General features: G+C 44.4%; 1 protein-coding gene across 1 annotated transcript in view; it reads right to left on the bottom strand.

The window, feature by feature from the left end:
* Positions 1-6,273: 6,273 nt before the first annotated feature.
* htr3b (5-hydroxytryptamine (serotonin) receptor 3B) overlaps positions 6,274-27,372 on the bottom strand; it is a gene marked incomplete at both ends in the record, with an annotated part of 42,673 nt that continues 21,574 nt past the window's right edge. The window contains 6 exons of the mRNA XM_079248170.1: positions 6,274-6,539; positions 6,725-6,934; positions 9,274-9,484; positions 10,905-11,062; positions 12,457-12,626; positions 13,761-13,870. Of these exons, the coding sequence (XP_079104296.1) occupies positions 6,274-6,539; positions 6,725-6,934; positions 9,274-9,484; positions 10,905-11,062; positions 12,457-12,626; positions 13,761-13,870 (1,125 nt within the window). The remainder of the gene's footprint in view (positions 6,540-6,724; positions 6,935-9,273; positions 9,485-10,904; positions 11,063-12,456; positions 12,627-13,760; positions 13,871-27,372) is intronic.

Raw genomic sequence — 27,372 nt, 5'->3', positions numbered from 1 at the left:
CATGTCTGCTCTGACACCACCCCTCCATGTTCAGTAAACGCTGCAGCCACACAGATAAACGGTCCAGATAATGTTCCAGGAATGGTTTAATAGAATAATACAAGAGCAGAACTGACCAATTAATGTCATCTCATTCAAAGTCTAATGAGCAGAAAGCTGGATTTCTTTCTACTCTGAATATTACACACTTCAAAATGAGGAATCAGAGGGGTTTCCTTTATAAAGAATGAAAGCACGAGTTAGTTTTCCATTAGATGATGTGAAAGTTTTGACAAAATGACAAAACCTTCTATTTCCAGTCATCCTCTCCAGCTGTTAGATCTGGTGACTGTGGAGCTGTTGGAGGACAGTGAACTCATCGTCATGGTGGAGATGATGTGAGCTTTGTGACATGGTGCATCATCCTGCTGGAAGTTTCCATCAGAAGATGCTCCACTGTGTTCATAAAGGGATGGACATGGTCATTAGAACTCATGGTACCGATGAGCTCTAAATGTCAGCATCTAAACACGTATGTTTCAGAAAAACATTCAGACATTTCCGTTTTCCAGAAGGGCATTTTCTCTCATATATTCTCTCCTCTAATAAAAATAAACTTTTATTGTTATATGTTTCTATGTTTACTATTTTAAACCATTTAATATTTTCCAGAATGATGAATGGATCAAGTTGGTACTTCACAGCTACAAATAACATTAAAGAAACATCAATAAAGCAATGGTGCCATGCCGATCCCCAGCTATGTTGCATAACATCATGTAAGCAGATCCACTGGAAGGAGAGGCTGCAAACACCACAACTGCATTAATATGGATTGTTCCACCGGCGGGTTTCTGAGACTCTCTTTCGATGCTCTTATCACAACTATTAGGAAACCAGCAGGGAAAAGAGACGCAGCATCTGGTTTCACTGATCTGGTTTGTGGCAGGATAGAGATTAAAGTCTGAATTTAAAAACGCCACAGTGGCGGTGGGGTCTCCTCCAGAGACCTGCTGCTCGCTATAATAACTCTGCTGTCGGGAAACATGATAGCAGACACGATACAGTAATGTTTGACTGGTGATGTTATTATGCAGACTGATGGAGGTCATGCAAACACAATATAGCTGGAAAAAGATCAAACAGATCTTATAACACGTGTAAGGAAGCAGGATTACTGCATTTCACACATCTTAACCTTTCCAAGTCTGACTCGAGAAATTATTAGCCAGAAATTCTATTTTTCTTTAATAACTGTCTGAGAAAATATTTTTATTTGTGAATATTATAGCTATATATTGTGTTTAAGTTCAAGAATTGTAAAGTCTCTGTGTTGTGTCGCTGACCTCATGTGGTAGAGAGGTCGTTGACTTTCACCTGCTTAGTTCAGCTGGGTATAAACACACACTGATGTGTTGTTGGTTTTTTCTTCTTCTTGTTTGTTTGCTTTTTGTTTTTTAGTTTAATAGAAAAGCATTATCTGATATTAGGATAGCATAGTTCCTACTTCAATATGTGACTGCAACATCTGCAACATGGCTGGTTGAAAATAAAGCTGAATATAATTCACAATAAATCATTTTACCTTAGAAATGCTGTTAAAAACCTGTCAAAGAGCTGAAAAAGCATTCACTTTTAGTTTCGGTTTAAACCAACACCCATTAGACTATTTAAAAACTGTGGGATGATGTGGGTATGCATGGGAGGTTTATTGTTTGATGAATAATTCTGCATATCGATGGCTGAGATACGGAGAGGTCATCTGCACCTCGAAGCTGCATTTCCCTGTTGCCAGGTAACGGAACTTAGTCACAAGTTTGATGTTGGTGTGTTATGTCTCTTCATCGGTGATGTTAGTGCATCCCAGACCAGCTCTACTGGTCACCTCCTGACTGAAGCAATACGCTGGTTTTAATGCTAAAATGCTTTATGGAATACTCTCAGGCCACTAATTTAGAGCATCTCCCCCATGGTCCTTCTTAGTTTGTTCTTCATTATAAAAAAGAGGAATAATAACCTTTATCACTATAAATCATGTTGGTGGTGTGTCCAGATTTTCATATTAACGCTGCATGTGATGTGGACATTTCAAATTTCAGTTCAAATAAAATATATAACAATATCCTGAAAAGGAAAATTTGCTTTGGAAATCCAGAGTCCCCCACAGTCAGGGAGAACAGGCCCAGACCAGCAAGGACCGCCCCCGCTGGGCACCGGGCGCCCAGGGCAGACGCCAGGGCCCCAAGAACCCGAAGGCACCCCCGACCCCTGCAGGCAGAGAGTCCAACCTACGCCAACAGAGAGCCAGGGCGTCCAGACCGCCACTGAGCGGCAGCCAGGCCGCACCCCGGCGCACCGAGACGCCTCACGCACCCTCTACTCAGTCCCCATTCATAAAGCTGAGAATAAAAAAGCCTTGGATCACGCAAGGAGCAAAACCAGAGGGGGAGGAGCCAAGACGGGGCGGCATTTTTACTTCTTGCTAGCTCCCCAACATCACCTACTCCAGCTTTAAATATAATTAAAGAATTTGGAAGTCATTCCGGATTCAGGATAGATTTTCACAAATCTGCAGTTTCCTTACACGACACCAACTCAACGCGGTGCTCCAAAAGGTTTGAAGTATTTGGGTATAATTGTTACTTCGGATAAACTAGTTGAGAAAATTATATTCCCCTTACATTTAAGGTCAAATCAGACCTGTTGAATTGTTCTTCTTTGCCTTGGTCACTTTTCAGTAGAATAAACATAATTAAAATTAATGTTCTTCCAAGATTTTGTTTTCTTTTTCAGATGTTGCCATGTTTCCTATCTGTACAGTTTTTTAACTCAATTAATAGACATATTTCAGGATTTATTTGGCGCAACATAAAGCCTCAAGTTAGCCTGGTCACTATGAAGCCTGAATCAATGAGTGGTCCTGGCGTACCGAACCTGGGCAGTCCAACTCAGGAATATGATTCTGTGCTCTTTGGAGAGACAAGATTCCCTGTGGGTCCAGATAGAATCAGAAACTTTTATTCCACTTCCCGCATCTCCCTTTAATAACTTTGAAAAGATAAAAAAAATAGTGATAAATGTTTTTCTGTAACCAAAACTTGGAAGGAAAAAAGCTGGAGCACCTCTTGTACTTCTATATCCAATCCAATCTTTGATAATCAAGACCTGAATGCTAAAATCACAAAACACTCAGCAGTGAATGAAATCTGGCACATCACCGTTTAAAGACTTGTTGGATCTGAATAGGTAGTTAAAATTATTTATTGAATTAAAATCAGAATTTGAAATCAATACATTTTTTAAATATTTAAAGATATTTACAAATTCGGAGTCTAGACTAAATATTAAAGAAAAGAAATGACTGCTGTATCAGAACAATACTTTGTTAACAGTCAACATAATAATAGTAAAAAATTAGCAAACTATATAATAAATATAAATAAGAAATAAATATAATATAAAAGAAAGACAATCTGCTTTTCAATCACTCAAGAAGACCTGGGAGAAGCACTTAGACCATTAGAAGATAGTCCCTGGTTAAGTATTTGCAAAAGAATTTATTTTCCTTTCATTAACCTGTCAGATGCTTGTGCTTCTTCTCTCCTAATGCCGAGAAAAGCAAGCTAATAAACTGTTTGTGCTACTTCACCCATTTAAAAGTTTCAAAAAAGCGTTCCTATCCCAATGGTTAAAGTATTTCAACACTTCTGCCAGTGAGCAGCTGAGCGCCCTGCCGGTGTCGTGGTTAAAGGAACAGGCTCTTCTTCATGTGTTCATGCATCCCAGTGCAGTACCTTGGTTAATCAAGTAGAATAGTTGTGCTGCTTCTCCAAGTTGTTTTGAAATTCCTTATATTTTTTATATTTATATATAAATATATCTTATATTTTTTTATATATTTCCTTATATTCAGCATAAAAGGGCATTCACAGTTGCTCTTCGGCAAGACGAGTGAAATTTCTAGTTATTATAATTAATGCTTTTTTTTTGTTGTTCTATTAATGAATGCGAGTGTATATATACTTGTACAAAATGTTTTATTCATTCATGATTCTTTTCTTTCCATTTTTAGATGATTAGGGTGGGTTGGTAGAAGGGGACAGAGGAAATCTAAACTATAAAATTCAGGACTAAGTGACATTGTGTTTTGAAGATTTCCTTTTGTGAAATAAAAAGATGTTTAAAAACAAAAGGCAAGCGTCAGGCCTGTACAAGACACAGACAGGACTTGCTCAGCACACCATGAAAGGATGCTGTAGACCTTTTTTTAAACAGGGTCAGTGACTTTCAGATAAACAATTAGCCGACAAACAGTCAGCAGATTTTACTGTTTATTCCACTCTGCCTCCAACATGTTGTTTATGGACTCACCTTGCATCTCCTGGATCACAAAGAAAAGTAATTTCATGGTAACTTATAAGCATTAAAACTTAAGGTTTGTGTTGTGTCAAAACGTCCAGATCTAATGTCATTTCTTCATCTGGTCAGTGCTGTTTTTATTACTCATTCTCTCATTTCCAACTGGCTTCCAAGCCTCTGTCTGCTATAACAGACCCAGTAAGCAGTTTTTCCTTCCAAGCATCGCAGTTAAAGCAGAGGAAAGATTCTAACCTGTTATTTTTATTATTTTATATTGGATTTTCCTCCGGAAAAAAAACACCAACAGATATTTATTGTTTCTGCTTTAAAGAGACAAGAAGTAAACTTCTGATTGTGTTTGCTGATCTTCACCAACCTCCCTTTGGGCAGAAAAAGGCACCTTTTGCTCTACCTGTAAAACTACAGTAAGGTCTCAGTCGACCCCTGACCAGTCAGGGGGAATGGTCGATCTTTTTCTCTTCAATGAGGCAGACATACAAACATTCACATACTTTATCTGGTATCACACAAATTCTAGTCTTACCTAGTATCCTCCCAGATATCAAAGAAGCTCATCTTCTGCTGTTTATCACCTTATTTTATTTTAATCATTTTCTTTATATATCTGTCATCCTTTTAAATGCACTTTCAAAACTAAAGCATAGTTGATAACCAATTTTTTTTTTTTTTTAAATCCTTTTAAGGTTAATTTGATCACAATATATTTAGAAAAGGATTTCTAAGGCTAATTTTGACATTATCTAATAAAAGTCACATTTTAGGAGTCATGCGACAAACCACAGCTCCCAAAACAAACTCATTGATTACATATTTACCTAAACTTTTTTTTTTTTTTTAATCTTTCTAAAAGATGTGTCAAATTTAGCTGCTCAGGCTCAGATTACAAGTAAAAACACACACACCAAACACAACAAAACATCTCTTCTTCCAACTCTCTCATACCCACAGGCCATCCCACAGCACACACTCCAACCCACACATACACACACAGCACTGCTAAACTTCTGCGCACACACACACGGATGATGTAACCAGACACACCAAAACCCTCCTGTAGGTCTGAACACGCAGGTTCCCAGAACCTTCTTGCAGTCGCAGAAAATATTCAAGATATAATGAAAACAGCATTGTCACAGAAAAGCTGTGTTTCCTGGTGGGATCCTGCCACACTCCGGTGGATTGGTGGTATCCTGGCCCGGTTTACAGCCACCTGGACCCGTCCCATCCCTTCCACACAGAGACGTTGGGATCCAGCTGGAAGGATGGTTGAAAAAACATCATCTCAAGACTTAAAACAGCAGCGACAGACCAGCAGAATCTTGGTAGAGAATTTTATTGTTCACGATGTCCCCGTCAGCACAAAGACAGAGACAAACTGTAATCAGCAGAATGTGCGCTACGAGCCAGCTGCTAAAACTGCCTCATCCTCTTAGCGAGGTCATGTTCAGCAGGAAAACTCTTACAGATCTGCTGACACTCACACAGAGATGCAATGTAACCGTCACAGAGCAGAATATGTAACATATGTTTCCTCCAACAGAGAGAATCATGTTGAGAGGAGAAGCCATCCTCTGCAGGACATTTTCATAACTAGTTTAACTCTTTTGGAATGACTGAAGCAGTGAAGCGAGGATCTGTTTTGTGGGACTGACACTTCTGCAGCTGTAAGTTTAGCTCATTTGGACTGATATGACCAAAGCAATGACATGAAAATGAAATGGCAGATGATTTTATGTTTCAGTTTGATCAGTGCAATAAGAAATGCTGCTCTGATGTGCTGAAAGAAAGAGGATATTATTTCTGTTGTGAGAAAAGCAGCAAACTGAACAGTAAAATCCTTCACGCATAACTTTATTCCGTCGAACGCATCCAGGCTTTTCCACTAACTGCAGTCTGGACAGGTGAGTTGTCGAGTCAAGCAAAGCTCCAACTGGCCCACAGCAGCAGCAGAGTGCATGTGTACAAGGCCAGAACAAGCAGGTAGAGGCGGAAGAGAAGCCGGTCGAGACGCAAACACAGGTCCAGCCAGTCAGCCTGAGCCAAGGACTCGCCTTCCTCCTGGGAAAAAGCTACGCGGAGCGAAACCAGTTCTTGGAGAAGCCACTCCAGTCCAGAAGTGGGATCCTGGATCTGGTTCAGGGACAGCAGATCCTCATCGAGCGAGTTTTCAAGTTCGTAATCTATGAAAACATGAACAGAACCTGGTCAGGAAACAGATTTTTACAGATGATCCTTAGATTTTCCGCAAACTTTTTTCATTTGATTTTTAAGAGTTTAAACTTTCCCACAAGTTATTCTGTTCAGACACGACTCTCCAGAAATGAAGGTTTGCTGACGTCCTGCTGTCTCAGAGCACCACGCTCACCTCCAGACAAGTTGATGTTGTCCAGGGTCTTCAGGGAGGTCAGAGCGCTTTCGGTGAAGCTGAAACCAGCTGAGCCATACCTGTCCAGCAGGCAGGCGGACAACGACATCTCCTTCACCCCTTTCTCGCCGTGGTGGAGCAGCTTCACCACCAGGATGGACTTGATGAGGCTGAGCATCAGCATGGCCATGCACACCACAAAGAACACACCTGCAAGGAGGCCAGAGAAGCTCACAAATACTCACTCAATCCAGAAATGATTGCCAGCAACTAAAAGAATCTGCAATTATAATCGTTGATCTTCTCCCAGAGCCGGGATCTTGGACTTCAGCTCTCTCACGCTTCCGCAGTTATCCTGATATGACGTTTTCAAATATATTCATATTTTTTTTAGCTTTTTCTGAGCATGTTGGTCGTCAGGTGCAAAGCGATGTACTATGTCATCAACACTCATGAAGAAATTATCACTGATAAGTACACAGCCTGTCCAAAAAAATCCCACTTTGACACAGGGATGGACGATTCCGGTCCTCACATGGTCCTTAGGGGACTGTCTGCAGCTTTTAGATGTTTTCTGCTCCAGTACACCTGACTCAAATAAATGAATCCAACAGCTTGCTGTCAAGTTCTGCACAATTACATTCATTGCATCAGGTTTGTTGAAACATGTAAACATCTAAAAACTCCTTGTGGACTTCCAGGAGCAACGTCCCTGCCCTAACATCTGCTTGTCTCTCCTTCAGCTCTGATTCCAGCATCTTTCTCCGTCCCCAGAAGCTTCTGCAACATCGCAACATTTATTTCCATCCAGCGTTGCATTCGGTTTTCTGCAGGATTTGGTCTGGATGATGGGAGAGTCAAACCCTTCTCCAGACCCTCCCAAAGATCCTCCAATGGGTTCAGGTCTATGGACTCTCCAGACCCTCCCAAAGATCCTCCGTGGGATTCAGGTCTATGGACTCTCCAGACCCTCCCAAAGATCCTCCGTGGGGTTCAGGTCTATGGACTCTCCAGACCCTCCCAAAGATCCTCCAATGGGTTCAGGTCTATGGACTCTCCAGACCCTCCCAAAGATCCTCCGTGGGATTCAGGTCTATGGACTCTCCAGACCCTCCCAAAGATCCTCCAATGGATTCAGGTCTGGAGACTCTCCAGACCCTCCCAAAGATCCTCCGTGGGGTTCAGGTCTATGGACTCTCCAGACCCTCCCAAAGATCCTCCAATGGATTCAGGTCTGGAGACTCTCCAGACCCTCCCAAAGATCCTCCTATGGATTCAGGTCTGGAGACTCTCCAGACCCTCCCAAAGATCCTCCGTGGGATTCAGGTCTATGGACTCTCCAGACCCTCCCAAAGATCCTCCGTGGGATTCAGGTCTATGGACTCTCCAGACCCTCCCAAAGATCCTCCGTGGGATTCAGGTCTATGGACTCTCCAGACCCTCCCAAAGATCCTCCGTGGGATTCAGGTCTATGGACTCTCCAGACCCTCCCAAAGATCCTCCGTGGGATTCAGGTCTGGAGACTCTCCAGACCCTCCCAAAGATCCTCCGTGGGATTCAGGTCTATGGACTCTCCAGACCCTCCCAAAGATCCTCCGTGGGATTCAGGTCTATGGACTCTCCAGACCCTCCCAAAGATCCTCCGTGGGATTCAGGTCTGGAGACTCTCCAGACCCTCCCAAAGATCCTCCGTGGGATTCAGGTCTATGGACTCTCCAGACCCTCCCAAAGATCCTCCGTGGGATTCAGGTCTGGAGACTCTCCAGACCCTCCCAAAGATCCTCCGTGGGATTCAGGTCTATGGACTCTTGTGAAAATGGTCTTTCCTGTTCCCTATACTGCTCTTTCACATCTGCCTATCTTCTTACCCTGATGCTCCATCACTCTGGAACCGGGTTGATCTGGATCCATCAGACCACATGACCGTCATCCAGCTCAGAGTCCGGTCTTCATGCTCCCCAGCTAATTGAAGGCAGAAAAGGTGTAGTGATCTATTGCCTGTTTCCTTGGCGACGGCAGCGTTCAGCTGTGTCCCATCTTCCATCAGCGACGGTACTTAAACCTGCTTGGTCCTCCAGTCATCGGCAGACTGCTTGTCTAGCCGGTGGTAACAGCATGTGGTCCTCCAGTCATCGGCAGACTGCTTGTCTAGCCGGTGGTAACAGCATGTGGTCCTCCAGTCATCGGCAGACTGCTTGTCTAGCCGGTGGTAACAGCATGTGGTCCTCCAGTCATCGGCAGACTGCTTGTCTAGCCGGTGGTAACAGCATGTGGTCCTTCCTCACCACAACCAACATCATCTTCCTTCAGCTCCTGTGTTGACCTGCCTGCCTGTTATTCACACCACCATCATGCCGCTGACCCCCCCTCCCCGCCTTATTTACATCCCACTCTGTTTCCTGAACACAAGTGGTTTTCTTCTGGCTCCACATTGTTCAGGTAGAAATGTGTTTGATTTGATTTTAGCAAATGAGTTAATTTCAGGTGGTGACTTAGTTTTTAGATGGACCGTGTATAATAGCACAAACACGTGTAGAGAAACATCCCACCAATGAGTGGAGTCCTGACAGCAGTGACCGGAAGCTCATCCGTCAGGTTGACTCTGAAGACTGTGTAGCCTAGCAGTATGCTAATTTTGAAGGCTATGCGCGTGCCGCTGTCCAATGGCAGGTAGAAGCTGACCACATCCACCAACATGAGGAAGATACTGGGGATGAGAAGGCCCACCACATACAGCAGGGGGCGTCGGCGGATCAGCAGCTGGAATAAAGACAAAAGCAGCGAGCTCTGTTCAAACATCATGTTCTGCAAGTGTTTTCTGAGGTTTCTATCACTATGGAGAAAACTTCAGTAATATTACATTAGTTTGCCGTAAATCTGAACTGACAGAAAAGAGAGGATTGATGCTCATGAATTAATTTAATATGTTGTCTAAGGACCAACACATGAAGCAGAATAAAATTTAAGTTCCGCTAAATTGAACCCTTTTATTCACCTCAGATGGCAAGCTGCAGCCATAGCACAGCAGAGAGGTATTTAGTATTTAGTATTTAGTATTTAGTAGAGGTATTTAATACTGCACTTTCTTGGAACTGTAGGTTTTCAATGTTAACACGGTTACAGTTTTCCTTCACCAACCTGGTCAAATCAGCCTTTGATGATGATGTTTACGCATCTATTTTCCGTGGCTGATTTTCAGCCACATCAAATAAACCAGAATGGCAAATGTGCAAGATGTTTAAGTAATACTTTATATTGTTTCACAGTTCACAGAGCTCTGTGTGATGGCAAGGATCCTTAAATGTTATCCAGGACTTATTCAAACTATGGATTTGAGAAATGCAAATCAGCTCTGATATCTGGATCCATGCATGGCTTCATTCTGCAGATGTAAGGATGAAAGAAAGTTAAAGCTTTGCTGTGTTTTCCCAGAGCCGGATCCTTGGTTTGGAGCCCAGGTTCTGCAGGTTTTGAGCCCAGGTTCGAAGACCAGGTTTAGAGCTCGGGTTTGAGGACCAGGTTCAGTATGTTATCTAACCATGTTACTGTTTAAGATGCAAGTGGTATTTGATTTGCATAAGTTACATATTTTTGAGGAAAAAAAGGGAAAAAACCTTTCATATGTGACACTTAGCAACAGAACTACGGCAGTGTGACAGTATCTCAGTGAGCCATGAAAAGCTCCTTTAGAGAAACGCCTCCATTTTCAAGCTGAATAAACAGCAGTCGTCCCGCTCTCCACCTGCGATGGGCTGTGGGGCCATTTTGCTCACATCAAACAAGAGGTCCATTGATCAGGCAGTCACTGAGACCGTCTCATTATGGTTGCTCACCCTCCCCTGTCTATCAGCTCCTCTCTGCTTGCCAGAAGCAGCCTCTGCCCCGTCGCTCGTTTAGCTGTTTCTCAATCCATGAAGGTCGCAGCCAATTGCTCTACCCTTTGCAATTCTAACGCAGAGCTGGGGGGAGGGGGGCACAGAGGAGTGCAGTTTGTGACAAGCAGTTGCAGCTGCGGCCATCGATGCAGCTACCTGCACAACTGTTGCAGAGCTGCAGCATATCCTCATATCAGGCCCAGAATAAAAGCTGTGTGGCACTTTCATTCTCTTCCTTTAGCTTGTTTTCCTCCTGCTAACTGTTACCTTCATAAAAATGGCAAAAGTACATTTTAAATACTTACATTGAACTGGATCTGAGCATAGTCAGTGTTGTCTTGGTGAATCTGCCAGTACTGGGAAGGAATGGAAAGCAATTCCCATTCTCCATCATTCATGAACTCCCTCTTATCGTTAGCTATGGCCTCTGCACTCCTCCACAGAGCCAGATCTATTTCTTTCACTGCAGAAGGAGATAAAACCACAGGAAGATGAAAAACATCAGATGGCTTCCTCTTTCCGTTGTGTTTCCATGTATCAGCGTCAGAGACGTTGATGGTGTACAGTTGTTATCACATGACCTAATCATGGAACCAAAGTCATATGACGTGTTTGTACAATGCAGAAACCTGGCTGAGAGGCCTCCTCCAACATGCAAACATCTTTCTGCTTTGGTCTGAAACAAGTTTTTATTCCCTCGCTGCTGCAACTGCTTTTCATTCCAAGCATGAAAGCCTGATTATGTTGTCTGGAAAACAGAGTTCTTCTTGTTTCTTTTATGTAGTGTTCATCACAGCTATCAAACGGGACATCACCATCTTCTATGAATTATCTGCAGGGCTGAATTTGTGTCTTGCAGTTTCTTCCATTAGCAGCTGCTCAGTTCTGCGGCTGGCTTACTATCAACCAGTCAGGATGTAGGCTCCTGCTACATGTATGCAGCCTCAGTAGTTTTATTTTGGTTCTCATTCTGCTCTGTAGCAGAGGAATAAGTAGCTTTGTGGAGCTTTCACATGGAAGGAATTGCATATGATTCCAGAAAGTTCTTCTTTTTACTTCTGCAGGACCTTAAATTTGATGTTTGAGGGTTTTTTTTTTCCACGTTTGGTGAACATCTTGTATTTACTCGTTTGTCATTTCCTTGAAAACCTGTTCAAAGTGCTGATGCTTCTCTTTGCGCTCAGTGGATGGCACTGCCTGCATCACCTAAAACACTTTCACTTAAAGCACCTTTAAACCTTTATGTGTCTGTGATGTTCAGAGCCAAGCAACTCATTTTTTCCATGTTTGAGTCGTTCACTCAGTCGGTCACTTTTATCACGACCTGGTTGAGTTTTAGCAAAAATATTTCATGCTTAGTTCAACTGAATTTATTTGCTGAGAAAGTGACCATGGTTAGGAAGAGAATACATTCTTTATGCCGTGCAACTTTTCCCCTGAGGATGTCATGAAGTTGTTGCCATGGTAACGACCAACAGATGTGAGAAATTCTTAAGATGAAATTATTGGTTGTGCTGGTGAAGACTGGGACAAGGACAGTAGTCCAGATGAACATCCTCATCAAGTTACTGCTCTGCTTAAATTAAACTTTGTGACTGTTAATAAACATTTCAGGCAAAAATCTGTTCTTGTTTTAAAATCTGATTATATGTTTTAGCAGCTCATTGTAAGCTCTGGTTGCTCTGCTGCTGCCATGACTGTACACTTGGGATGTCCAAAGACTGGACCCAGATGGCTTTATGAGGGAGTGGAGGAATCCACGACTACATGCAAATGTCCTTAATAAAATATTTGCCCAGAAAAGAAAAGAATTGCTTTATTGTGAAGTAGAAAGATAGCTGATAGAGGACAACAGACCAGAGTGAAGCCAGCTGCGGAAGGTGAGACTGCAGTTCTGCTTGTCAAATGGAAAGGCGTACATCTCCAGACTGCAAGCTAGCACCGCCTGGATGGGGCGGTAGTTCTTCACCGAGCCAGAAGAGTTGACGTAGACGTAGGGGATCGGGGGAGACTTGCCCTCATGCACACTGTCAAACCACCGACAGAGGAGAGACGTCTTAGCTGAAACCCAACGGGACATGCTAACACCACTTTTATATGTCCCATTTCTCATGTAACTCTTCTCAACCAGGACAATTCTGCATGTTAGATGCTTAGTGTTTCACAGGTTTCAGTCCATTTACCATTAATAATAATGATAGCATAATAAGACATCATTTAAAGTTTATTTTGAGAGCATTTCAGACCTCAGTCCAGGAGTTTTATCTATCGACTAATGCATTTATTTTCCAGGTTCTGTGGAACCAGGACCCTTTCCTGATCTGCAGTTCTTCTTTTTTACTTTAATTCTGTAAAATTACGTATTTTAAATGATCAAACAACTAGTTGTGGGCATTTGTTCATGTCAAAGTTAAACAGTCTGATTAGGGAAGTCTAAGAAATGCCACCTTTTATCCACGGAAGAGTATAAGAGTCATTAAAGAAAAAACAAAAAAGTCATGATTCTGTCTTTAATCTTCAAATTCTGACATTTTTCTTCATTTGCTGTTTTTGGATCTCAGTTTCTCTACAAATCTGGTTCCTTGTTAGCAGCAGGCACTGTCCTGTATATAATATACAGTATATCTGTACACTACCGTGTAAAAGTTTAAACAAATTTTTCCATTAATTTGTTTTTCTTTATTTTATTTAGAGGTGTCATTGATTTGCTGGGTTCGAGGATATCTATCTATCTATCTATCTATCTATCTATCTATCTATCTATCTATCTATCTATCTATCTATCTATCTATCTATCTATCTATCTATCTATCTGTCTATCTATCTATCTACTCCTTTATTGGAAAAGGTATTTGCCGTTCTGTATTAGGGGCAGTTGCCACTGTGAAATGGTGAATCCAGTGGACAACAGGTCAAGCACTTTTTTCTGCTATAAATGCCGCTGTCTGCAGCAACTTCACATGACATACCAGGAGATGCACATTACTGTAGAACATGGCTAAATATCCGAACCATAACATATTGTAACAGCAGTCAGAATTCTGACGTTTTTCTCAGAATTCAAATTGTTTTTCTTCCATGACCCTAATATCAAGCTGATATGACAGATTTAACAGGGAAACAACTGAAATGTTAAGGAAGATGTTTCTGGAAGTTCTTACAATTCACTCACGATGACATCAGGTACCCAGATGGCGTCAGACGACAGTGAAATCTCATTAATACCATCAAAGTCTTCTGGGTCCCAAACAAGGAACTCATCCCTCCATATCTGAAAGAAGCAGACACGTCTGACATGTGGAACTACAAACCTGAAACTTCAGTCTCATAGTCTTTCTGAAGTTGTTAAATGATGATCACTTTATTTGGTATACATGTGTAGCTTCTTTGTTTAACAGCTGATGAGGCAATCACATTGCTGCATGTCATGTAGGCATAGAGGAGAAGAGCTGCGGAAGTTTAAACTGAGCATCAGAATGAGAAAGAAACAACATTTAAGGTTGTTGGTCTGAATGTCTATTGGGATTTTAACACACAATCATCTCTAGGGTTTCCAGAGAAGGTCTGACATAGAGAAAATATCCAGAATGCAGCAGAAGAACACACCAGGTGCACTTCCTGTTAGCTGAGAACAACCGTATCTCCTCCTATGACCATGTCCTTCCCTTTCTCAGGAAACTTCCAGCAAGATAATGCACCATGTCACAAACCTCAAATCATCTCCACCATGACAATAAGTTCACTATCCTCCAAGGACGTCCACAGTCACCAGATCTACATCCAACAGAGCAGCTTTGGGATGTGGTGGAACGGGAGATTCTCATCATGATGAGGTGGAACGGGAGATTCTCATCATGATGAGGTGGAACGGGAGATTCTCATGGTGATGAGGTGGAACGGGAGATTCTCATGGTGATGAGGAGGAACGGGAGATTCTCATCATGATGTGGTGGAACGGGAGATTCTCATCATGATGAGGTGGAACGGGAGATTCTCATGGTGATGAGGAGGAACGGGAGATTCTCATGGTGATGAGGTGGAACAGGAGATTCTCATGGTGATGAAGTGGAACGGGAGATTCTCATCATGATGAGGTGGAACAGGAGATTCTCATGGTGATGAGGTGGAACAGGAGATTCTCATGGTGATGAAGTGGAACGGGAGATTCTCATCATGATGAGGTGGAACAGGAGATTCTCATGGTGATGTGGTGGAACGGGAGATTCTCATCATGATGAGGTGGAACAGGAGATTCTCATGGTGATGTGGTGGAACAGGAGATTCTCATCATGATGTGGTGGAACAGGAGATTCTCATGGTGATGAAGTGGAACGGGAGATTCTCATGGTGATGAGGTGGAACAGGAGATTCTCATGGTGATGAAGTGGAACGGGAGATTCTCATCATGATGAGGTGGAACAGGAGATTCTCATGGTGATGTGGTGGAACAGCAGATTCTCATGGTGATGAAGTGGAACGGGAGATTCTCATGGTGATGTGGTGGAACGGGAGATTCTCATCATGATGAGGTGGAACGGGAGATTCTCATGGTGATGAGGTGGAAAGGGAGATTCTCATCATGATGAGGTGGAACGGGAGATTCTCATCGTGATGTCTTGGAACGGGAGATTCTCATGGTGATGTGGTGGAACGGGAGATTCTCATCATGATGAGGTAGAACGGGAGATTCTCATGGTGATGAGGTGGAACGGGAGATTCTCATCATGATGAGGTGCAACAGGAGATTCTCATGGTGATGTGGTGGAACAGGAGATTCTCATGGTGATGTGGTGGAACAGGAGATTCTCATGGTGATGTGGTGGAACGGGAGATTCTCATCATGATGAGGTGGAACGGGAGATTCTCATGGTGATGAGGTGGAAAGGGAGATTCTCATCATGATGAGGTGGAACGGGAGATTCTCATCGTGATGTCTTGGAACGGGACATTCTCATCATGATGAGGTAGAACGGGAGATTCTCATGGTGATGAGGTGGAACGGGAGATTCTCATCATGATGAGGTAGAACGGGAGATTCTCATCATTATGTGGTGGAACGGGAGATTCTCATCATGATGAGGTGGAACGGGAGATTCTCATCATGATAAGGTGGAACAAATTATTCTCATGGTGATGAGGTGGAACGGGAGATTCTCAAGGTGATGTCTTGGAACGGGAGATTCTCATCATGATGAGGTAGAACTGGAGATTCTCATGTTGATGAGGTGGAACGGGAGATTCTCATGGTGATGAGGTGGAATGGGAGATTCTCATCATGATGAGGTGGAACGGGAGATTTTCATCATGATGAGGTGGAACGGGAGATTCTCATGGTGATGAGGTGGAACGGGAGATTCTCATCATGATGTGGTGGAATGGGATATTCTCATGGTGATTAAGTGGAACGGGAGATGCTCATGGTGATGAGGTGGAACGGGAGATTCTCATGGTGATGATGTGAAACGGGAGATTCTCATCATGATGTGGTGGAACGGGATATTCTCATGGTGATGAGGTGGAACGGGAGATTCTCATGGTGATGAGGTGGAACAGGATATTCTCATGTTGATGAGGTGGAACGGGAGATTCTCATGGTGATGAGGTGGAATGGGAGATTCTCATCATGATGAGGTGGAACGGGAGATTCTCATGGTGATGAGGTGGAAAGGGAGATTCTCATCATGATGAGGTGGAACGGGAGATTCTCATCGTGATGTCTTGGAACGGGACATTCTCATCATGATGAGGTAGAACGGGAGATTCTCATGGTGATGAGGTGGAACGGGAGATTCTCATCATGATGAGGTAGAACGGGAGATTCTCATCATTATGTGGTGGAACGGGAGATTCTCATCATGATGAGGTGGAACGGGAGATTCTCATCATGATAAGGTGGAACAAATTATTCTCATGGTGATGAGGTGGAACGGGAGATTCTCAAGGTGATGTCTTGGAACGGGAGATTCTCATCATGATGAGGTAGAACTGGAGATTCTCATGTTGATGAGGTGGAACGGGAGATTCTCATGGTGATGAGGTGGAATGGGAGATTCTCATCATGATGAGGTGGAACGGGAGATTTTCATCATGATGAGGTGGAACGGGAGATTCTCATGGTGATGAGGTGGAACGGGAGATTCTCATCATGATGTGGTGGAATGGGATATTCTCATGGTGATTAAGTGGAACGGGAGATGCTCATGGTGATGAGGTGGAACGGGAGATTCTCATGGTGATGATGTGAAACGGGAGATTCTCATCATGATGTGGTGGAACGGGATATTCTCATGGTGATGAGGTGGAACGGGAGATTCTCATGGTGATGAGGTGGAACAGGATATTCTCATGTTGATGAGGTGGAACGGGAGATTCTCATGGTGATGAGGTGGAATGGGAGATTCTCATCATGATGAGGTGGAACGGGAGATTCTCATGGTGATGAGGAGGAACGGGAGATTCTCATGGTGATGAGGTGGAACAGGAGATTCTCATGGTGATGAAGTGGAACGGGAGATTCTCATCATGATGTGGTGGAACAGGAGATTCCCATGGTGATGAAGTGGAACGGGAGATTCTCATGGTGATGAGGTGGAACAGGAGATTCTCATGGTGATGAAGTGAACGGGAGATTCTCATCATGATGAGGTGGAACAGGAGATTCTCATGGTGATGTGGTGGAACGGGAGATTCTCATGGTGATGAAGTGGAACGGGAGATTCTCATCATGATGAGGTGGAACAGGAGATTCTCATGGTGATGAAGTGGAACGGGAGATTCTCATCATGATGAGGTGGAACAGGAGATTCTCATGGTGATGTGGTGGAACAGGAGATTCTCATGGTGATGTGGTGGAACAGGAGATTCTCATGGTGATGTGGTGGAACGGGAGATTCTCATGGTGATGAGGTGGAAAGGGAGATTCTCATCATGATGAGGTGGAACGGGAGATTCTCATCGTGATGTCTTGGAAAGGGACATTCTCATCATGATGAGGTAGAACGGGAGATTCTCATGGTGATGAGGTGGAACGGGAGATTCTCATGGTGATGAGGTGGAACGGGAGATTCTCATCATGATGAGGTAGAACGGGAGATTCTCATCATTATGTGGTGGAACGGGAGATTCTCATCATGATGAGGTGGAACGGGAGATTCTCATCATGATAAGGTGGGACAAATTATTCTCATGGTGATGAGGTGGAACGGGAGATTCTGATGGTGATGTCTTGGAATGGGAGATTCTCATCATGATGAGGTAGAACTGGAGATTCTCATGTTGATGAGGTGGAACGGGAGATTCTCATGGTGATGAGGTGGAATGGGAGATTCTCATCATGATGAGGTGGAACGGGAGATTTTCATCATGATGAGGTGGAACGGGAGATTCTCATGGTGATGAGGTGGAATTGGAGATTCTCATCATGATGTGGTGGAATGGGATATTCTCATGGTGATTAAGTGAAACGGGAGATGCTCATGGTGATGAGGTGGAACGGGAGATTCTCATGGTGATGATGTGAAACGGGAGATTCTCATCATGATGTGGTGGAACGGGATATTCTCATGGTGATGAGGTGGAACGGGATATTCTCATGGTGATGAGGTGGAAAGGGAGATTCTCATGGTGATGAGGTGGAACAGGATATTCTCATGTTGATGAGGTGGAACGGGAGATTCTCATGGTGATGAGGTGGAATGGGAGATTCTCATCATGATGAGGTGGAACGGGAGATTCTCATGGTGATGAGGTGGAAAGGGAGATTCTCATCATGATGAGGTGGAACGGGAGATTCTCATCGTGATGTCTTGGAACGGGACATTCTCATCATGATGAGGTAGAACGGGAGATTCTCATGGTGATGAGGTGGAACGGGAGATTCTCATGGTGATGAGGTGGAACGGGAGATTCTCATGGTGATGAGGTGGAAAGGGAGATTCTCATCATGATGAGGTGGAACGGGAGATTCTCATCGTGATGTCTTGGAACGGGAGATTCTCATGGTGATGTGGTGGAACGGGAGATTCTCATCATGATGAGGTAGAACGGGAGATTCTCATGGTGATGAGGTGGAACGGGAGATTCTCATCATGATGAGGTGCAACAGGAGATTCTCATGGTGATGTGGTGGAACAGGAGATTCTCATGGTGATGTGGTGGAACAGGAGATTCTCATGGTGATGTGGTGGAACGGGAGATTCTCATCATGATGAGGTGGAACGGGAGATTCTCATGGTGATGAGGTGGAAAGGGAGATTCTCATCATGATGAGGTGGAACGGGAGATTCTCATCGTGATGTCTTGGAACGGGACATTCTCATCATGATGAGGTAGAACGGGAGATTCTCATGGTGATGAGGTGGAACGGGAGATTCTCATCATGATGAGGTAGAACGGGAGATTCTCATCATTATGTGGTGGAACGGGAGATTCTCATCATGATGAGGTGGAACGGGAGATTCTCATCATGATAAGGTGGAACAAATTATTCTCATGGTGATGAGGTGGAACGGGAGATTCTCAAGGTGATGTCTTGGAACGGGAGATTCTCATCATGATGAGGTAGAACTGGAGATTCTCATGTTGATGAGGTGGAACGGGAGATTCTCATGGTGATGAGGTGGAATGGGAGATTCTCATCATGATGAGGTGGAACGGGAGATTTTCATCATGATGAGGTGGAACGGGAGATTCTCATGGTGATGAGGTGGAACGGGAGATTCTCATCATGATGTGGTGGAATGGGATATTCTCATGGTGATTAAGTGGAACGGGAGATGCTCATGGTGATGAGGTGGAACGGGAGATTCTCATGGTGATGATGTGAAACGGGAGATTCTCATCATGATGTGGTGGAACGGGATATTCTCATGGTGATGAGGTGGAACGGGAGATTCTCATGGTGATGAGGTGGAACAGGATATTCTCATGTTGATGAGGTGGAACGGGAGATTCTCATGGTGATGAGGTGGAATGGGAGATTCTCATCATGATGAGGTGGAACGGGAGATTCTCATGGTGATGAGGTGGAAAGGGAGATTCTCATCATGATGAGGTGGAACGGGAGATTCTCATCGTGATGTCTTGGAACGGGACATTCTCATCATGATGAGGTAGAACGGGAGATTCTCATGGTGATGAGGTGGAACGGGAGATTCTCATCATGATGAGGTAGAACGGGAGATTCTCATCATTATGTGGTGGAACGGGAGATTCTCATCATGATGAGGTGGAACGGGAGATTCTCATCATGATAAGGTGGAACAAATTATTCTCATGGTGATGAGGTGGAACGGGAGATTCTCAAGGTGATGTCTTGGAACGGGAGATTCTCATCATGATGAGGTAGAACTGGAGATTCTCATGTTGATGAGGTGGAACGGGAGATTCTCATGGTGATGAGGTGGAATGGGAGATTCTCATCATGATGAGGTGGAACGGGAGATTTTCATCATGATGAGGTGGAACGGGAGATTCTCATGGTGATGAGGTGGAACGGGAGATTCTCATCATGATGTGGTGGAATGGGATATTCTCATGGTGATTAAGTGGAACGGGAGATGCTCATGGTGATGAGGTGGAACGGGAGATTCTCATGGTGATGATGTGAAACGGGAGATTCTCATCATGATGTGGTGGAACGGGATATTCTCATGGTGATGAGGTGGAACGGGAGATTCTCATGGTGATGAGGTGGAACAGGATATTCTCATGTTGATGAGGTGGAACGGGAGATTCTCATGGTGATGAGGTGGAATGGGAGATTCTCATCATGATGAGGTGGAACGGGAGATTCTCATGGTGATGAGGAGGAACGGGAGATTCTCATGGTGATGAGGTGGAACAGGAGATTCTCATGGTGATGAAGTGGAACGGGAGATTCTCATCATGATGTGGTGGAACAGGAGATTCCCATGGTGATGAAGTGGAACGGGAGATTCTCATGGTGATGAGGTGGAACAGGAGATTCTCATGGTGATGAAGTGAACGGGAGATTCTCATCATGATGAGGTGGAACAGGAGATTCTCATGGTGATGTGGTGGAACGGGAGATTCTCATGGTGATGAAGTGGAACGGGAGATTCTCATCATGATGAGGTGGAACAGGAGATTCTCATGGTGATGAAGTGGAACGGGAGATTCTCATCATGATGAGGTGGAACAGGAGATTCTCATGGTGATGTGGTGGAACAGGAGATTCTCATGGTGATGTGGTGGAACAGGAGATTCTCATGGTGATGTGGTGGAACGGGAGATTCTCATGGTGATGAGGTGGAAAGGGAGATTCTCATCATGATGAGGTGGAACGGGAGATTCTCATCGTGATGTCTTGGAAAGGGACATTCTCATCATGATGAGGTAGAACGGGAGATTCTCATGGTGATGAGGTGGAACGGGAGATTCTCATGGTGATGAGGTGGAACGGGAGATTCTCATCATGATGAGGTAGAACGGGAGATTCTCATCATTATGTGGTGGAACGGGAGATTCTCATCATGATGAGGTGGAACGGGAGATTCTCATCATGATAAGGTGGGACAAATTATTCTCATGGTGATGAGGTGGAACGGGAGATTCTGATGGTGATGTCTTGGAATGGGAGATTCTCATCATGATGAGGTAGAACTGGAGATTCTCATGTTGATGAGGTGGAACGGGAGATTCTCATGGTGATGAGGTGGAATGGGAGATTCTCATCATGATGAGGTGGAACGGGAGATTTTCATCATGATGAGGTGGAACGGGAGATTCTCATGGTGATGAGGTGGAATTGGAGATTCTCATCATGATGTGGTGGAATGGGATATTCTCATGGTGATTAAGTGAAACGGGAGATGCTCATGGTGATGAGGTGGAACGGGAGATTCTCATGGTGATGATGTGAAACGGGAGATTCTCATCATGATGTGGTGGAACGGGATATTCTCATGGTGATGAGGTGGAACGGGATATTCTCATGGTGATGAGGTGGAAAGGGAGATTCTCATGGTGATGAGGTGGAACAGGATATTCTCATGTTGATGAGGTGGAACGGGAGATTCTCATGGTGATGAGGTGGAATGGGAGATTCTCATCATGATGAGGTGGAACGGGAGATTCTCATGGTGATGAGGTGGAAAGGGAGATTCTCATCATGATGAGGTGGAACGGGAGATTCTCATCGTGATGTCTTGGAACGGGACATTCTCATCATGATGAGGTAGAACGGGAGATTCTCATGGTGATGAGGTGGAACGGGAGATTCTCATGGTGATGAGGTGGAACGGGAGATTCTCATCATGATGAGGTAGAACGGGAGATTCTCATCATTATGTGGTGGAACGGGAGATTCTCATCATGATGAGGTGGAACGGGAGATTCTCATCATGATAAGGTGGAACAAATTATTCTCATGGTGATGAGGTGGAACGGGAGATTCTCAAGGTGATGTCTTGGAACGGGAGATTCTGATGGTGATGTCTTGGAATGGTAGATTCTCATCATGATGAGGTAGAACTGGAGATTCTCATGTTGATGAGGTGGAACGGGAGATTCTCATGGTGATGAGGTGGAATGGGAGATTCTCATCATGATGAGGTGGAACGGGAGATTTTCATCATGATGAGGTGGAACGGGAGATTCTCATGGTGATGAGGTGGAACGGGAGATTCTCATAATGATTTGTTGGAACGGGAGATTCTCATCATGATGAGGAGGAACGGGAGATTCTCATGGTGATGAGGTGGAACGGGAGATTCTCATGGTGATGAGGTGGAATGGGAGATTCTCATCATGATGAGGTGGAACGGGAGATTTTCATCATGATGAGGTGGAACGGGAGATTCTCATGGTGATGAGGTGGAATTGGAGATTCTCATCATGATGTGGTGGAATGGGATATTCTCATGGTGATTAAGTGAAACGGGAGATGCTCATGGTGATGAGGTGGAACGGGAGATTCTCATGGTGATGATGTGAAACGGGAGATTCTCATCATGATGTGGTGGAACGGGATATTCTCATGGTGATGAGGTGGAACGGGATATTCTCATGGTGATGAGGTGGAAAGGGAGATTCTCATGGTGATGAGGTGGAACAGGATATTCTCATGTTGATGAGGTGGAACGGGAGATTCTCATGGTGATGAGGTGGAATGGGAGATTCTCATCATGATGAGGTGGAACGGGAGATTCTCATGGTGATGAGGTGGAAAGGGAGATTCTCATCATGATGAGGTGGAACGGGAGATTCTCATCGTGATGTCTTGGAACGGGACATTCTCATCATGATGAGGTAGAACGGGAGATTCTCATGGTGATGAGGTGGAACGGGAGATTCTCATGGTGATGAGGTGGAACGGGAGATTCTCATCATGATGAGGTAGAACGGGAGATTCTCATCATTATGTGGTGGAACGGGAGATTCTCATCATGATGAGGTGGAACGGGAGATTCTCATCATGATAAGGTGGAACAAATTATTCTCATGGTGATGAGGTGGAACAGGAGATTCTCAAGGTGATGTCTTGGAACGGGAGATTCTGATGGTGATGTCTTGGAATGGTAGATTCTCATCATGATGAGGTAGAACTGGAGATTCTCATGTTGATGAGGTGGAACGGGAGATTCTCATGGTGATGAGGTGGAATGGGAGATTCTCATCATGATGAGGTGGAACGGGAGATTTTCATCATGATGAGGTGGAACGGGAGATTCTCATGGTGATGAGGTGGAACGGGAGATTCTCATAATGATTTGTTGGAACGGGAGATTCTCATCATGATGAGGAGGAACGGGAGATTCTCATGGTGATGAGGTGGAACGGGAGATTCTCATGGTGATGTGTTGGAACGTGAGATTCTCATAGTGATGATGCGAAACGTGAGATTCCCATCATGATGTGGTTGAACGGGAGATTCTCATCATGATGTGGTGGAACGGGAGATTCTCATGTTGACGAGGTGGAACAGGAGATTCTCATAATGATATGGTGGAACGGGATATTCTCATCATGATGTGGTGGAACGGGACATTCTCATGGTGATGATGTGGAACGGGACATTCTCATCATGATGTGGTGGAACGGGATATTCTCATGGTGATGAGGTGGAACGGGAGATTCTCATCATGATGAGGTAGAACGGGAATTTCTCATCATGATGAGGTGGAACGGGAAATTTTCTTCATGATGTGGTAGAACGGGAGATTCTCATAATGATGTGGTGGAACGGGAGATTCTCATCATGATGTGGTGGAATGGGATATTCTCATGGTGATTAAGTGGAACGGGAGATTCTCATGGTGATGTGGTGGAACGGGAGATTCTCATGGTGATGAAGTGGAACGGGAGATTCTCATCATGATGAGGTGGAACAGGAGATTCTCATGGTGATGAAGTGGAACGGGAGATTCTCATCATGATGAGGTGGAACAGGAGATTCTCATGGTGATGTGGTGGAACAGGAGATTCTCATGGTGATGTGGTGGAACAGGAGATTCTCATGGTGATGATGTGAAACGGGAGATTCTCATCATGATGTGGTGGAACGGGATATTCTCATGGTGATGAGGTGGAACGGGATATTCTCATGGTGATGAGGTGGAAAGGGAGATTCTCATGGTGATGAGGTGGAACAGGATATTCTCATGTTGATGAGGTGGAACGGGAGATTCTCATGGTGATGAGGTGGAATGGGAGATTCTCATCATGATGAGGTGGAACGGGAGATTCTCATGGTGATGAGGTGGAAAGGGAGATTCTCATCATGATGAGGTGGAACGGGAGATTCTCATCGTGATGTCTTGGAACGGGACATTCTCATCATGATGAGGTAGAACGGGAGATTCTCATGGTGATGAGGTGGAACGGGAGATTCTCATGGTGATGAGGTGGAACGGGAGATTCTCATCATGATGAGGTAGAACGGGAGATTCTCATCATTATGTGGTGGAACGGGAGATTCTCATCATGATGAGGTGGAACGGGAGATTCTCATCATGATAAGGTGGAACAAATTATTCTCATGGTGATGAGGTGGAACGGGAGATTCTCAAGGTGATGTCTTGGAACGGGAGATTCTGATGGTGATGTCTTGGAATGGTAGATTCTCATCATGATGAGGTAGAACTGGAGATTCTCATGTTGATGAGGTGGAACGGGAGATTCTCATGGTGATGAGGTGGAATGGGAGATTCTCATCATGATGAGGTGGAACGGGAGATTTTCATCATGATGAGGTGGAACGGGAGATTCTCATGGTGATGAGGTGGAACGGGAGATTCTCATAATGATTTGTTGGAACGGGAGATTCTCATCATGATGAGGAGGAACGGGAGATTCTCATGGTGATGAGGTGGAACGGGAGATTCTCATGGTGATGTGTTGGAACGGGAGATTCTCATAGTGATGATGCGAAACGTGAGATTCCCATCATGATGTGGTTGAACGGGAGATTCTCATCATGATGTGGTGGAACGGGAGATTCTCATGTTGACGAGGTGGAACAGGAGATTCTCATAATGATATGGTGGAACGGGATATTCTCATCATGATGAGGTAGAACGGGAGATTCTCATCATTATGTGGTGGAACGGGAGATTCTCATCATGATGAGGTGGAACGGGAGAGTCTCATCATGATAAGGTGGGACAAATTATTCTCATGGTGATGAGGTGGAACGGGAGATTCTGATGGTGATGAGGTGGAAAGGGAGATTCTCATCATGATGAGGTGGAACGGGAGATTCTCATCGTGATGTCTTGGAACGGGACATTCTCATCATGATGAGGTAGAACGGGAGATTCTCATGGTGATGAGGTGGAACGGGAGATTCTCATGGTGATGAGGTGGAACGGGAGATTCTCATCATGATGAGGTAGAACGGGAGATTCTCATCATTATGTGGTGGAACGGGAGATTCTCATCATGATGAGGTGGAACGGGAGATTCTCATCATGATAAGGTGGAACAAATTATTCTCATGGTGATGAGGTGGAACGGGAGATTCTCAAGGTGATGTCTTGGAACGGGAGATTCTGATGGTGATGTCTTGGAATGGTAGATTCTCATCATGATGAGGTAGAACTGGAGATTCTCATGTTGATGAGGTGGAACGGGAGATTCTCATGGTGATGAGGTGGAATGGGAGATTCTCATCATGATGAGGTGGAACGGGAGATTTTCATCATGATGAGGTGGAACGGGAGATTCTCATGGTGATGAGGTGGAACGGGAGATTCTCATAATGATTTGTTGGAACGGGAGATTCTCATCATGATGAGGAGGAACGGGAGATTCTCATGGTGATGAGGTGGAACGGGAGATTCTCATGGTGATGTGTTGGAACGGGAGATTCTCATAGTGATGATGCGAAACGTGAGATTCCCATCATGATGTGGTTGAACGGGAGATTCTCATCATGATGTGGTGGAACGGGAGATTCTCATGTTGACGAGGTGGAACAGGAGATTCTCATAATGATATGGTGGAACGGGATATTCTCATCATGATGAGGTAGAACGGGAGATTCTCATCATTATGTGGTGGAACGGGAGATTCTCATCATGATGAGGTGGAACGGGAGAGTCTCATCATGATAAGGTGGGACAAATTATTCTCATGGTGATGAGGTGGAACGGGAGATTCTGATGGTGATGTCTTGGAATGGGAGATTCTCATCATGATGAGGTAGAACTGGAGATTCTCATGTTGATGAGGTGGAACGGGAGATTCTCATGGTGATGAGGTGGAATGGGAGATTCTCATCATGATGAGGTGGAACGGGAGATTTTCATCATGATGAGGTGGAACGGGAGATTCTCATGGTGATGAGGTGGAATTGGAGATTCTCATCATGATGTGGTGGAATGGGATATTCTCATGGTGATTAAGTGAAACGGGAGATGCTCATGGTGATGAGGTGGAACGGGAGATTCTCATGGTGATGATGTGAAACGGGAGATTCTCATCATGATGTGGTGGAACGGGATATTCTCATGGTGATGAGGTGGAACGGGATATTCTCATGGTGATGAGGTGGAAAGGGAGATTCTCATGGTGATGAGGTGGAACAGGATATTCTCATGTTGATGAGGTGGAACGGGAGATTCTCATGGTGATGAGGTGGAATGGGAGATTCTCATCATGATGAGGTGGAACGGGAGATTCTCATGGTGATGAGGTGGAAAGGGAGATTCTCATCATGATGAGGTGGAACGGGAGATTCTCATCGTGATGTCTTGGAACGGGACATTCTCATCATGATGAGGTAGAACGGGAGATTCTCATGGTGATGAGGTGGAACGGGAGATTCTCATGGTGATGAGGTGGAACGGGAGATTCTCATCATGATGAGGTAGAACGGGAGATTCTCATCATTATGTGGTGGAACGGGAGATTCTCATCATGATGAGGTGGAACGGGAGATTCTCATCATGATAAGGTGGAACAAATTATTCTCATGGTGATGAGGTGGAACGGGAGATTCTCAAGGTGATGTCTTGGAACGGGAGATTCTGATGGTGATGTCTTGGAATGGTAGATTCTCATCATGATGAGGTAGAACTGGAGATTCTCATGTTGATGAGGTGGAACGGGAGATTCTCATCATGATGAGGTGGAATGGGAGATTCTCATCATGATGAGGTGGAACGGGAGATTTTCATCATGATGAGGTGGAACGGGAGATTCTCATGGTGATGAGGTGGAACGGGAGATTCTCATAATGATTTGTTGGAACGGGAGATTCTCATCATGATGAGGAGGAACGGGAGATTCTCATGGTGATGAGGTGGAACG

Source organism: Telmatherina bonti (assembly GCF_933228915.1).
Source record: "Telmatherina bonti genome assembly, chromosome: 10".
Lineage (NCBI taxonomy): Eukaryota > Metazoa > Chordata > Actinopteri > Atheriniformes > Telmatherinidae > Telmatherina > Telmatherina bonti.
The sequence above is the reverse complement of the archived record's forward strand: the minus strand, read 5'-3'. Positions and strand labels throughout refer to the sequence as shown.